Below are 12,604 nucleotides of genomic sequence, written 5' to 3'. Positions count from 1 at the left end.
CAAAAATGATGCTGTCTTGTGTAGTGGGCTATCCTTTGAACAGTGCTGGAGATTTTGAGGAAAGCTTGGCAGTTTCCTGCAGGAGCTCTGGAGTCTCCGCTGAAAACAAGCGAGTGACTTGTTGCAGCAAACATCCAGACTATCCCCTGAATCCTGCCTGGACTTCAGCAGGCAGTGCTGGAGAGGACAGTCCCAAGCAGGGGCTGCAATCCATGGGCATGAGGAAAGGGCACCGGGCTTTTCTGTGAAGGGAGCAGGCACTAAATCTGCTGCTGGCACAGACCCAGCAGAATTGTATTTCGGCACGTTAGGTGGACACGGGCTTTATTCTGAGAGATTACAGAAATGGGGCTTTTTGGCAGGAGCTTGAAGATAAGTCTGGTCAGGTAATTACTTATGTCAGAAAGTTGTAAAGGAAAATTTTGGAGGCAAGTAGAACTGATGGTGTGATTTAACCCATGTCACTCTGTGGTTAATTGCCCAGGTACCTGTTTCTGTATAACAAATCACGTGTATCTGACTGTCTTTGTTAATAGCTTCTTCAGTGCTGTTGATCTCCTGGTTTAGTTCTGCCATTCCTAAAGAAAGCACATCTTTTAAATCTGTTTTGGCATTTGAAAATCAAATTAAATTACTGTAGAGGGGGAAAATAAAAGTCTAAATTTAGTAGTTTAGTCAGATTGTTATTAGGCATCTGAAATCACCTACCTCAGGGAGAAGGGAGGGTGACAATCTTGTATCTCTAGTCCTGCCATATGTGGTCAGATTTTGTTTTTGTGATCAACAAGAAATCTAATGTTGATTCTGTTGCTTTCTGTCAGATCATTTGTTCTCTTTCAGTTTTGCTGCTGGGATATCTCAATACCACTTCTCATAATCAAGTAAAGAAATTAGATTTATTGTTGATTTTTCAAGAGCAGAAGAAAGAGAAGTTGATTTCAGAAATTCACATCTTTGGAAAAGCCTCACTGGCTTAGGAATTTTAGGCTAAGGAATGGAATTATACATTTTAGTTTGACATTCCTTGTGTTTATTTAAAAAGGCTGTGGAAGACAGAGAGGGTAAAGGTTAAAATAATATTAACTGAGCCCTCCAAATCTATCAGTTTCATTCTCCTTTTCCTGAGTATTACTGTAGTCAAAGTAGTTAATCAGAATCAGAAAGCCACATTAGCATTGCTAACAAATATTTGTCAATAGTGAATTGGGAGGCTGGAAACTGGAGGGGGAAAAAAACCCACAACAACCCAACTTTTGGCTCAGACCACATTGCCAAAGATATTTGCATTAATATCTGTAAGAAATAGTGCTAACATGAAACCTTTCCAAAACCTGAATTCTGTTACGAGCTTAACAGTAAAATAGTTTCCTAAGACTCCTTATACTGAAAAATTCAAGGAATTTGTATTTTTGTTTTAATGTTCTCTTGAAAGCATTTGGATAATTATACACTCAGATGATGGTGTGTCAAAAAGGGCCTTTGTTAACTTCTCTGTTGTGCCACGTACAATCAAGGCAATACTGGGGATGTTTTAGCAGTGTCATGCCCTGGCATCCCACAGACCTTGGTTCCTTTTATGCTCCTTACACCAGGCTGGGGAAGGTGACCTGACAGTGAAAAGGGTTAAATAAAAATAACATTGCTGCAAACTGACTTAATGAGACATAGCACGAATACTGCTATTTCTGTTATCTGACGTGTGCTGTGCTCTGGAAACGTGGTGATAGCAGAGCTGAGTAAGGTCCTAAGCAGAGAGAAATTAAAAAAGCAAAAAGATTGGCTGCAACAACTCATCCAGCTGCTGCTAGTACAGAAACATGCCTTGTCTGGACAAGTTTTACTGACCCCAGTCTCTGGCTTCTGTCTCTTGCCTGGGGATGTTTTTGTGGCATAGCTGTTCCTCCTCTTTCCCCTACTAGTGCATTTTTGGTGTCAGTCTCCTTTCTCCTCCTCAACACTTGAAAGATTTCTGAGGAGACTGTCAGTTGTTTCTTTTTGCTGCAGAGGGAAGGAGGTGAAGGAAGGCAGAGAAAGGGAGAGAGGACAGGATGGGAAGAATTGTGAACGCTGCACCTTGAGCAGATATTTCTGGACTCTGTTAGCTAAAATAACCTCTTCTGCCAGCAGGCAAATACTGATATACCTGACATTTGCCAAGAGTCTCCCAAACCAGTGTGAAAGGTGCACTGATACTCTATAATTTTGATGTTCTAGTAGCCATGATTCTTCCTAAAAGAGCATTGTTTTTGTTTAAAATAAGCTCCTTGTCACTGCCAGGGCAGCTCTTCCCCGTGTATAATCCATGGCTTTTCTTTTATTAATACCATGTTGTATCACAGTCTGAAACCAAAATTGGCCACGGCTGTTGTTTCTTATTATTTCAACTGAGAGATGTCTCAAACAGTATATTTGGATAATGAAAAGTAAATCGGTGGGTCAGTTTTATTTCTAATGCAAAGACATTATTTAACCCCCCCTCTCCCAATTTAATCCTGTATTTCTCTCCTCTGAAACCACACAGTACATGAATGGGAAGTCAGTTGCTCACAAATCCATTGCCGTGCAGGCTTTTACATAAACAAAGTCCTAAGGATAAGCAAATGCCTTCCTTCTAATTAGCAGCATGTTTTGTGGTTCCATACATTCCAATATGTAATAGGCAGCTCCAGTGCCTAAAATAATCCCAGAGAAAACACTCGTATGCCGTGAAGATAGGGGTGGGAGGGAGAGGAGGCAGGAAAATGTGTTGTCTCTGTTCTTGGAAGCCTTTTCTATCTCCGTTTGGATACTGTCAGCTTCTTTTACACAAACATTACAGCATCCAAGGGGAATTAGAAATACTTACCCATGACCACAACGTCAGATTTTAGGTTTGTCAGGAGAAAGCAATGCAGAAGTAGGATCTTGGCCCCACTGCTTTCATTTTGGTTTTAGCATGCTGATAAATGCCTCTTAATGCTGGAAAGAGGTAAGGCTGACTGTCTAGGTGGAATACAGGAAATTTAAAAGTCTTACCTCATAGATTTGAAATGGGTTTTGGATCTGTAAAAGTGCTGTGTAAGTCCTAAGTAACAGTTATTGTCTTTAAAGTTACACAGCAGCATCCCTATTATACCAGTGTGTTATGAAGCTGTTAGGGACCACTTGGGACAGAGAGACAAAACTGGGATGCTTCTGGTCAAGCAGCTTTTAACTGAGATAACAGTGGTCAAATTGAGCCTTTTAACCTCAGCAAGGTTTTTTTTTGTGAATTGTCTTGTCCCAACATCAGTGGAAATAGGGAAGGCAATGCTTTTGGTTTGCATCCCAGCCTTTTGCACGGATCTGTGCCATACCCACTGCTTGGGACCACACTAACCTGTGCAGGGCTGAACAAGCTGGAAGCCCGTGAGCTCAGGAGCCTAAAGGCCAGACAGCTATAGGGCAGGAACAACAGCTGGTTATGGGGTTTTTTTACCCATTGCTATGTGGAATGTAATCCATGTTGCCAAAGCCCATCAGCTAAAGTTGTGATTTTGGGAAATGAAAACAAATGAGCTGTCTCATACAGCTGCATAATCTCCTTGAGGTGCAGATCTGCTGGCTGGACACAAAGCACTACAGTTGTTTTGCCATGCAAAAGTACATCCTGGTTCCTAACACTTGCACCTTGGCCCAGGATGTGGGTGAGAAAGACGTAAGAGAGAGTCTTTGAACTGATGAACAAAAAATCACTTGCCAATATTTAATGGTGAAGATAATTAACTATTGCAACAACTTACCTAGGGGATGTGCCTGAACCTTTATGATCTGACATCTCTCAGCCTAGATTGGACACCTTTCAGAAGGACGTGTTTTGGCTGAACTGCCAGTCCTTGAGCTTTGTGCAGGAACACAAAATGTCCTGGCCTGTGCTGGGCATGAGGTCAGACCAGCTTGAGGGTGGACAGTTCCTCTTCTGATGTTCTGCTGCTCTCGAGGCCACCACAGTGTGTTGGTGATGCAATTCCCCACCTCACAGAGAGGTTCTGGCATGGCTCAGTGGCTTCCCCACTACCCATACACTGGTGCCCCCCATACCACTGGTGTGCTGACCAGTCACCCTCCGCACTGGTTAGAGGAGCTCCCTCACAGTTACTGGTTGATCATCTGGGAGTTCATGACCACTGTGATCCCTTCTGACCTTGGGATCCCACAAAGAGAGGAAGACAAATGGAACACATTCATCCTGTCCTCCTAGCAGTTCCCAGGGGTGGGCATCTGTAGCAGCATAAATGGTGGTAGAAAGAGAGGCCAGTGATGAGCCCAGTCCACGTGTCAGGAGCCTTCCCCTGTCTCTTGGCCAATGTCAGCTGAAGTTGCTCTTGTTAAAAGTGTTGGGAATGCACCAGTGGCAACTCCACTAACAGTGAGCAGCTGTTCTGGTGGTGCCCTCCAGAGATGTGGCTCCTGCAATCTGAGCTGCTCCCTTTTCCCACACACAAGCAGTTTCCCAAAATATTTACCAGGGTTTTGATCTTTGCCCGAAACTGAATTTTCTTTTCTATGGCTTGAACAAAATTTGGGTTTGGAAAGAGTGAGACTTTTCACTCGCCAGATGAGGCTGTACACATGTAAGATGTTGGTATGTCTTTACCTCTGCTTTGGTTAGATCAAAGATATTGCTAAAAATGGAAATCTAAAAGTGTTATTTAAGCATTAATCTCTTACAATGGGTGTAACAGGTCCACATATATGTAGTTACAAAGTACAATATTTTCATGAACTTGAGTAGATTGTAAATTGATAACTTCTAGCAATATAGAAGACCCCACATTTGTGTCTTAAGATGTCATAAAGTGGAATAGAGCTGAGTTTTTAACCTTTCTTTTCCAACCTTTTTTTCTTTTAAATGTTTGGAAGCCTGCTTTTAATGTTGCAGCAATAGTTTGTGGCACAGAAATAAGTGTGCTGACCATGAAAGTGGAGTGATCTGTGGCTCAGTGGAGAACTTCCTTCACCACGTTTCACCTCCAGGACTGTCACCACAAGGGTGCTGGCAGAGGCCTCTCCAGGCCCCCAGGCACTGCAGAAAAAGGCTAAAACTGTCTGTTCTCATCACACATGTAGAGCCATTTCAGTGGAAAACCTGAGCTGCTGATATTTCCATAGAGATCAGCTTAGATCCATGACAGCATTTCTCAAGGACTTGCGTCTTCAATTTTCTTAGCTATTTTCTGCAACTCTCTAAACAAAAATATCTCTGCTCCAAATTCAGAAAGGTCACTGTCCTCAACCACAAATTTAATTAACAGCATTCCCCTTCTACCGACCTTTTTTTCCCCCTGTCTTTAGTTAATTTTAACCCAATGCCCCACACTGGGAGCCTGTAGTTTCCACTTGAGGGAGTAGATGCTCACATGAGTGGCCCCAGGGAAGCTCAGCTCAGTAAGTGATCACCAGCGGGAGCCAGGGTTATACATGGCATTACACCATGGAAAGCTTCCCATCTCCTGTTGCAGACAAAATGTCTACAAAAACAATACTACTACTTTGCTAAATTCTTGCATTTTGCAGATGGGAAGCTCAGTTTCTACAGGGAAAGCCAGGCTGTTTTGGGAGACCTCATAGTGCTCTGTCTTTTTGCTGCTGCTGCTAATTTTTGTGAGCACCATAGAATACAGTAGAAAATTGAAACTGTGTGAAAGATCAACAAATCAGTGTAGAATGTCACGCAGCAACATCTGTTAACTTTGGCTCTATCTCATGTCCTCCTGACCCCTCCTTTCCAGCCACAAGTCTCCTGTTTTGTGAGAGCTTGGAGTGATAGGGACTTGGAGAGGGGGAGGCGGGAGGTGGAAATCTCACTATTTCTCAGTGGTCTAAAGGGCTTGCAAAAGTACCATCTGGAATGAAAGATTAGTGTTTGTGTGTTTCTGTATTTTTAGCTATGAAACAAATGGGAATTTGCTGAATGAATTAATTGTATTGCTCTGTAAAAGTCTACCTTGAGAGCCATTATATATGGGAGCTTGCAAAGCCTGCAGAGAGAAAGGAAAGCGGCTTCCCTTTCTAATGAGGGCTTTCAGGAAATCATTGATTACAGAATTAAGTGGTTTTCTCAGAGTCATTTGTTTGATAGTACTTCTGATAAACAAAATTTTAACCTAATAATAATTTTACTAGTGACACTAGAAGCAGCTGTGCTCTCTAATGGTAAACTCACCTTCAATAAAACTTGCCCCCTTCCTCCTACCTTGTCCAAACAGCTATAGCTAATGAAACATCACTTCCAATCTGTAGCTCCCAGTAAAAAATTTAAATCATGAAGAACTAAGTGATATAGTGGACAAAATGTTCTTAATGGGATGGTCTTTATCTGGACCAGGTTAATGGTATCAACTTGTTCTAGCATTGCATTTAAATAAAGTCAAAACAAAACCTTGACTTGGTATACAGCAATCTCTTTTTTTTCCTTTTAACAGGGTCAGCATATTTCACTAGCTCCCATTCAAAAGCTAGAGGAAACTTTGTATGAGTATCAGCCCCTGCAAGTGGAGACATATGGACCACAAGTTCCAGAGCTTGAAATGCTGGGAAGGCTGGGGTAAGTAACACATTTTAATTCCCATTTCATGGCATTATAGCTGGGACTGTTACCATCTTCAGATTGCCAGGGATTTTTTTCTTTCCTTTCTTTCTTTTTTTTTTTTTAAAGCATCTTAATGAAATATTAGACTTCCTGCCCAACCAACATTTTGTTTGGGTGGATAAGCTGAAATTTTTGGTCCTCTAGCCTTTATAGATCTATTGAGAGCTGGACTGGATTGCATTAGTGTTTTTAAGGTTGTCCTTGGCAGTCGTGGTGAAGTAGCTGTTCATTTTCAGTTGCACGGTATTAAAAAATAAATAAATAAAAATCTGGGGCTTAATTTACCCAGCTGTAAGCCAGTAAAAATATTAAAGTTGGGCTGTTTGCCATGGAAAAGGGTAGATTTACTTGTCGGCTGCTGTCTACAGTCAAACTGCGTTTGTGAGAAATGAAGCACAGAGCTTAACTTATGTCAAAAAATATAATGCAGGGCTGGTCCAGCAGCAGCCTGGCGGCATCACAGTGTGCAGCCATGTTTGGAAGGGGGTTTGGAAGCCTGCTGTGCCTGGGTAATGGAGGATAGGAAGTCCAAAAGTGTGCTCTCTAGAGATGTGTTTGTAGCTGAAATGCCAGCTGAAAATGTGTAGCTACTGGGATACGGTCACCCAACTCATCATGGCCTAACTTTCAAGGTCAACAGCACTTTCAGTGCCTGAAAAACTACATGGCAGAACAAATGTGCAGACTGGCAAGGCAAGAAAGAGTTTAAAAGATAACAGTTTACATTTGACTGTGCAATATGGGAAAACTGAAGCCACAAAGTACTAAGCAAAGTTGAGACAATTTAGTGTGCAGTTTTGGAGACCACTGAAATCCAAACAGGAATCCCATCTAGTTCACTGGCATGGGAGAAATTGTATCTCATCCAGAAAGTGACAGAGGTAGATGGACTTTTCTAAGTAAATAAGCAACCTAATGGTGCTTTAGAGAACTCAAGGCTGTCTGGAATTGAGGTTGTCTCCGTTTTTACTGTTTTTATGTCCTCCTGATGGCTGTAATTTTTTATTTTCTGATACCAAGCTTCTGAGACCAAATATTAATTAGCAGTTTAAACTTGGGCAGAGCCTGGTTCGGCCTTCACCACCTGTTTGGATGGAGCACAGCTGTGAGGGACCTCCAGTGCGAGGGGAGCTTTGAGGCCCTCCCAGCCCTCAGCCCCATCACAAACAAAAAAAGATAACTTGTGCAGGGAGGATTCCCACTCCCTGTCCTTTTGCCTGTGTAAGGTGAGTGCTGGTGTCCAAATCCACCAGGAACCCTGTGTGATCCGTGTGCATCCCGTTTAATTGCCTGTGACAGTGGTTCAGAGGCAGCACAACAGGTTGCAAAAGAGAATCCTTTAAATCCTGCGGTTGCGTCGCAGCGTCCGTGTGCGAGTGTACCCAGAGTAGAGTTTGCAAACAACGCCACAGTCTTTTCTTGGGAACACTTTGGAATGTGTCATTCTAGTCATGCAAGCATGAACAGCCAGGGTTGCTGGGCTTGGCTCTGGAGGTGATGAAGGAGTTAAGAGCACAGGGGTGCCGGGTGGCTTCGGCAGCAAGGGGCGGCTCGTGGGTGGGTTGGTTGGTTGGTGGTGCCCACCAGAAGAGCTCTGCTGAGTCCTGAGGCTGTTTGCCATTCCAAAACAAATACATGGAAGCTGTGGGTTCCCAGCCGGTACAGCTCCAACCCTATTCCATGGGGTGTCTGAAATACCTTAAACTGTGCAAGGCTGTTGGTTTATGTATTTGTGTTTCTGTGTTTATATGAACTCATGCGCATTTCCTGTTGATGATGAATGCTTAACTAATGTGCCTCTGTCCCTGCTTTGGGGCTTTTCAGGCAGCTGCAAACAGCTGCCTGGGTGAGGCAGAAGAGCTGGGCACAATGATATCCACTCCTGCTAAAGATTTTTAGTTTCCTGTTCATTTACACTCGTAAAAGGCCAGACGGGGCTTTGAGGCACCTGGCCTAGTGGGTGGCATCCCTACCCGTGGCAGGGGGTTGGAACAAGATGGTCTTTAAGGTCCCTTCCAACCCTATGATTCTAAATGTATTTAATTTTAGGAGTTTTTTTAGTTTCTCCCTCTTTTCATTTTCCTATTAATAATTTTGCAGTCTGGCTATTTATTGCTGCTAAATAGTTCCCTCAAATGTGCAGGCTGTTATCTGAGTTTCTGGAGCCAGAATTCTTGCAAAGACATTGCCAACCTGGAGACTTTGAATTCTCTTCTGGTAGCATAATTTATTGACTTCTTTCTTTGTTAAGGTACAATTTATTCTCTTCAAAACACTCAGTAGAATGGGCTTTTTGAATATTCACGTCTTAACCTCTTACCTTTTGCAAGACTTGCTTTAAGTTTTCAGTATCAGTGTTGAGTTTATTTCTTAGTAAACTGCTGTAATGTAGGACAGCTGGCAAGGAGGTCTAGCAAAGAGCAAGAAAAAGGGTTAATCCTTAAGGGGTCACTTAGAACATTTGTTAGGGATCTTTCATTATTTTAAAAAAATTGCTTTTTAAGATGACTTGTGTTATTTGCTTATTAGACTTTCCAAAGAACTTTGTGAGCAGACCAATAAACTTGATTCTGCATCCTCCCACTACTCCTCTGTGTGGACTTTGCATATTTTGCAAAAGAGGAAATTTATGTTCAAATTGTTTTTAGAAATTTGTTTTCAGTTTCCCCTGGACATGTAAATTTTCTTTTATTTTGCTAAGTACTACAGAATAGCGTTAACATACTCGTGATGCATTTTTTGTTAGTGTGTTGGAAGTCTGAGAATAATGAAGAAATAGATTTTTTTTTTTTCCCCCCCCAACACAAATGATTGGTTTAATGTGTAGGGGTTTGTGTCCTTCAGTCCCCTGGTAAAGGTCACTTTGGTTGTTCAGGCTGTGAGGACCAGCTCATGCCTGTCTCAGCTGTCAAAGGGAAACGTGACTTGGAGAAGGGGAGAAGACACGTGTGAGAGCATCTCCCAAACCTGTGGTGCTGCCCTTGGAGAAAAGTGTGGTCTTGGATCACTATAACATTCCCATCCTGGGTGCAGGCTCTGCAGCTGCCTGTCCTTCCAGGGCTCTGATAGCCCTGGGTCTGTGTGACTTGGTCACTGCTCTGAGTTACTGAAGTGTTTAGAGACACGTGTTGGGAAATTGTTGGCTTCTGTGTGGAGTTGAAGGCAACCTGCTGATGGGAGTCATGTTTTGAGAGCCTTGTCTCTTGAATTGGTCCAAATCTGTTGAATTGCCAAAGTCATTGCAAGGCTGTGTGACCTACCATGGCTTTCAGGGTGTGGAGATAGGTGGCTGGGAGAGAGAACATGAGGAGCACCTGGATGCTCAGGCACTCACTGCCCTTACTTTACTTGGAGGTTTTCTTAGAGGGGCAAAAAAGGCCTGTCTCTTTTTCTTTCTTTCTAATGTTTTAGCTGAGTAGGCTGAATATGTGTGGTTGGAGGTCTGCATTTTTCTTACTGCAAAACAAAAGAAATGAAAAATATAACAAGCTGACATGCCAAGTAGCGAAAGAATAACTCGGGATGGAAATTATTGTGTTATTTTAAAACTGTATGTTTGATATGTAGTTTTGATTTTAAAGAAAAAAAAACACAAAACAAAAAAGAAACCCTGAGGATCAAAATGATGTTTGTTTGAGGTCTTGAAAAATGTAAAGACATTCTTGGCAGTAATTGTAAGTATGTATGTCAAGCAGGGGCAGCCACACAGCGTTCTCGCCCCAACTATTTACAGCTGTGAAGAGCCGTACACAAGCTACTTAAAAACTGACTGTAAATCAAAAATCTGCTTATGTGATTAACATTTTGGGTAAAGATACACGAACTTCATGTCTCAAAGTTTAGAAACTGCCTCTTGTAATCCAGAGTGGATCATACTCATAACACAGTGCCAGTCCTATCCTCAGTGTTCTCATAAAATAGAGGAAGTTTACAAGTAAGATTAAAAATTTCTATTTGCATTGCACTTGAATTCTTTATGTCAAGGCAGAACTTCTGTGCAGACCTTGTAATCAAGTCAAGCTTGGGCTGCTTAAAATAAAATTGTGTTTGCCTACTTAGCTTTGGAGAGATATAACCTGAATATATACATGTGTATATAAAAATCAGGTTTGCTCCAAAAATATTGTCCTTTCTCTAGGGAAAAATGTGAATTTCCATTCATCTGTTGACTTGTTTTCACGTATAACCACATTGTTAGGAGCACTGCAGTTTGTTTAAATAAGATGAAGAAAATGAAGTTCAAGAGTGACCACTGAAGTAATGAGGATAGGTAATACACTTTGATAAATTATATCTAAGCAAAATGTCATTTTAAGAGATGAGGGTAAGTACTGAAGCAGAGTGAGAGTGCTGTGAAAATCTGTACATATAATGACCATGTTTTAACCCACCGTTCTTTTTATTTTGAACAACTGGATTGATTAATTCCTCTTTTCCTTGTGTAGGACAGCTCAGTCATTTTAAATTTTGCATTAAGGTGAGGTTGGATTTCATATCTGCTAGAGCTTTGTTAGTGTTTAATTTTTAACCTTCACTTCAAGTGGAAAATTTCTGCATATTTCTTTGTTGTACAGTGTTGTCGTGTAATTTAAAACACATGTAGAGTTCTGGCACTTAATGTAAAAATGACTCGTGTAACTTCTTTGCTGTCAATCATTGTGGTTTTTTTTTTTTTTGAAGTGAGGCAATAGAAGGATGCTCTCCAAACTATTCTTAAAGCATAGCTGAGCTGGTCTTTGGCTGGATTAGTTTTTGCTAAAATCCTGTCAGTGTCTGTGTCGGGTTCAAGGCAGAGAAATAACTGAGAATTGATTTGGAATGGGTGACAGGAGCGCTGGGCTTTAAAAGTCATAGCAGGTGATTTTTCACATCTGCTCTGTCACTGGGGTATGCAGATATTTCTTGAACCTTGGAAAAGGAGAAAAGCCGCAAACGAAGGGCTGATTTGATCTGCTTTGGCCCATTGATTTTGAACACTGAATTCATTCTGCTCCTTTTAATGGAATCTAGTTTCTCAATAAGCTCAGTAGTCAGAGTCAAAAGATTGAGTGAGAGCAAGGAAAGCTTGTCTTGCTTTGGAGGGCAAGTAGAGGACTGCACTCCTTGCAGGAATTCTCTTGGCTACCAAGGCATATGGTCTGAATTTCCCAGAGTCTCCTGTTGCAGGGCCTGATCCTCAGTAGAGAGATCTCTGTCAGCTGCAGTGAATTTTGAATCAGGCACCCAACGAATGAGAATTGGCCAGTAAGGAGTGATTATTGCCTTAAAGACACAGATACATTTGCATACAGCCTTTTTTTGTTCATTTGATTATGAATAATTGAATAAAAGCCTGTGAATGACAATACCAGTACTGTGTGGATACGCTTTCTTAGAATAGTGTGCTGTCTCTTTCAAGAGAGGATGGACCAAGGCAACAACTGTGTGTAAACCATCCTAATTTGGTTTGCTGGAGAAACTGTCTGGTAATGCTTTAGAGTACCACAGAAATCCTACAAGTTTCATCTTAGAAATGCAAATTCAATATGGGGGAGGTAGATTAGCACCAATTTTTCCAGCCGAATGGAAATCGAGGAGCGCAGCCTTTAGTAAGTCTGAAATCTTACTGTTTAAGAAATCAGCTTTCTGGCAGAAACGTCCGTGAACATTTCAAACGACACCCTGTAGAATATGGTGTTTTGCATGGAGCTCTTCTGTCAAGGTCATTAGCAATTGAATATATTAAAAGTGGCCTGCTTATGAAACGGAGAGTTTTGCTTCCTGCCCGCCCACCTGTGGGTATAGTGTGGGTTCTGTAACTGTAAAAGGTCTCAGGGGGGTTATAAAAGCAGAGAATATGGAAAATATATAAAGAAACAAAGAAGGGAGCCTGAATACACCATGTAGTTTCTTATATGTAAAGTTGGCTGTAGTTGTATATGTACCACTAAATTAGCCTCAAAAGCTGGCCATGACAGCAGAATGTCCATAGTGATTGTTTTTGTTGGCCTTTGG

General features: G+C 41.7%; 1 protein-coding gene across 2 annotated transcripts in view; it reads left to right on the top strand.

Moving 5' to 3' along the window:
• MNAT1 (MNAT1 component of CDK activating kinase) overlaps positions 1-12,604 on the top strand; it is a 119,768-nt gene that overhangs the window by 77,744 nt on the left and 29,420 nt on the right. For both annotated transcript variants that reach the window (XM_064659445.1, XM_064659446.1), the window contains exon 7: positions 6,444-6,565. In XM_064659445.1, the coding sequence (XP_064515515.1) occupies positions 6,444-6,565 (122 nt within the window). The remainder of the gene's footprint in view (positions 1-6,443; positions 6,566-12,604) is intronic.

This window comes from Pseudopipra pipra, chromosome 6, assembly GCF_036250125.1.
Source record: "Pseudopipra pipra isolate bDixPip1 chromosome 6, bDixPip1.hap1, whole genome shotgun sequence".
NCBI classification, from domain to species: domain Eukaryota; kingdom Metazoa; phylum Chordata; class Aves; order Passeriformes; family Pipridae; genus Pseudopipra; species Pseudopipra pipra.
Note: the sequence above shows the minus strand (reverse complement) of the source record. Positions and strands in the feature narration are given on the sequence as shown.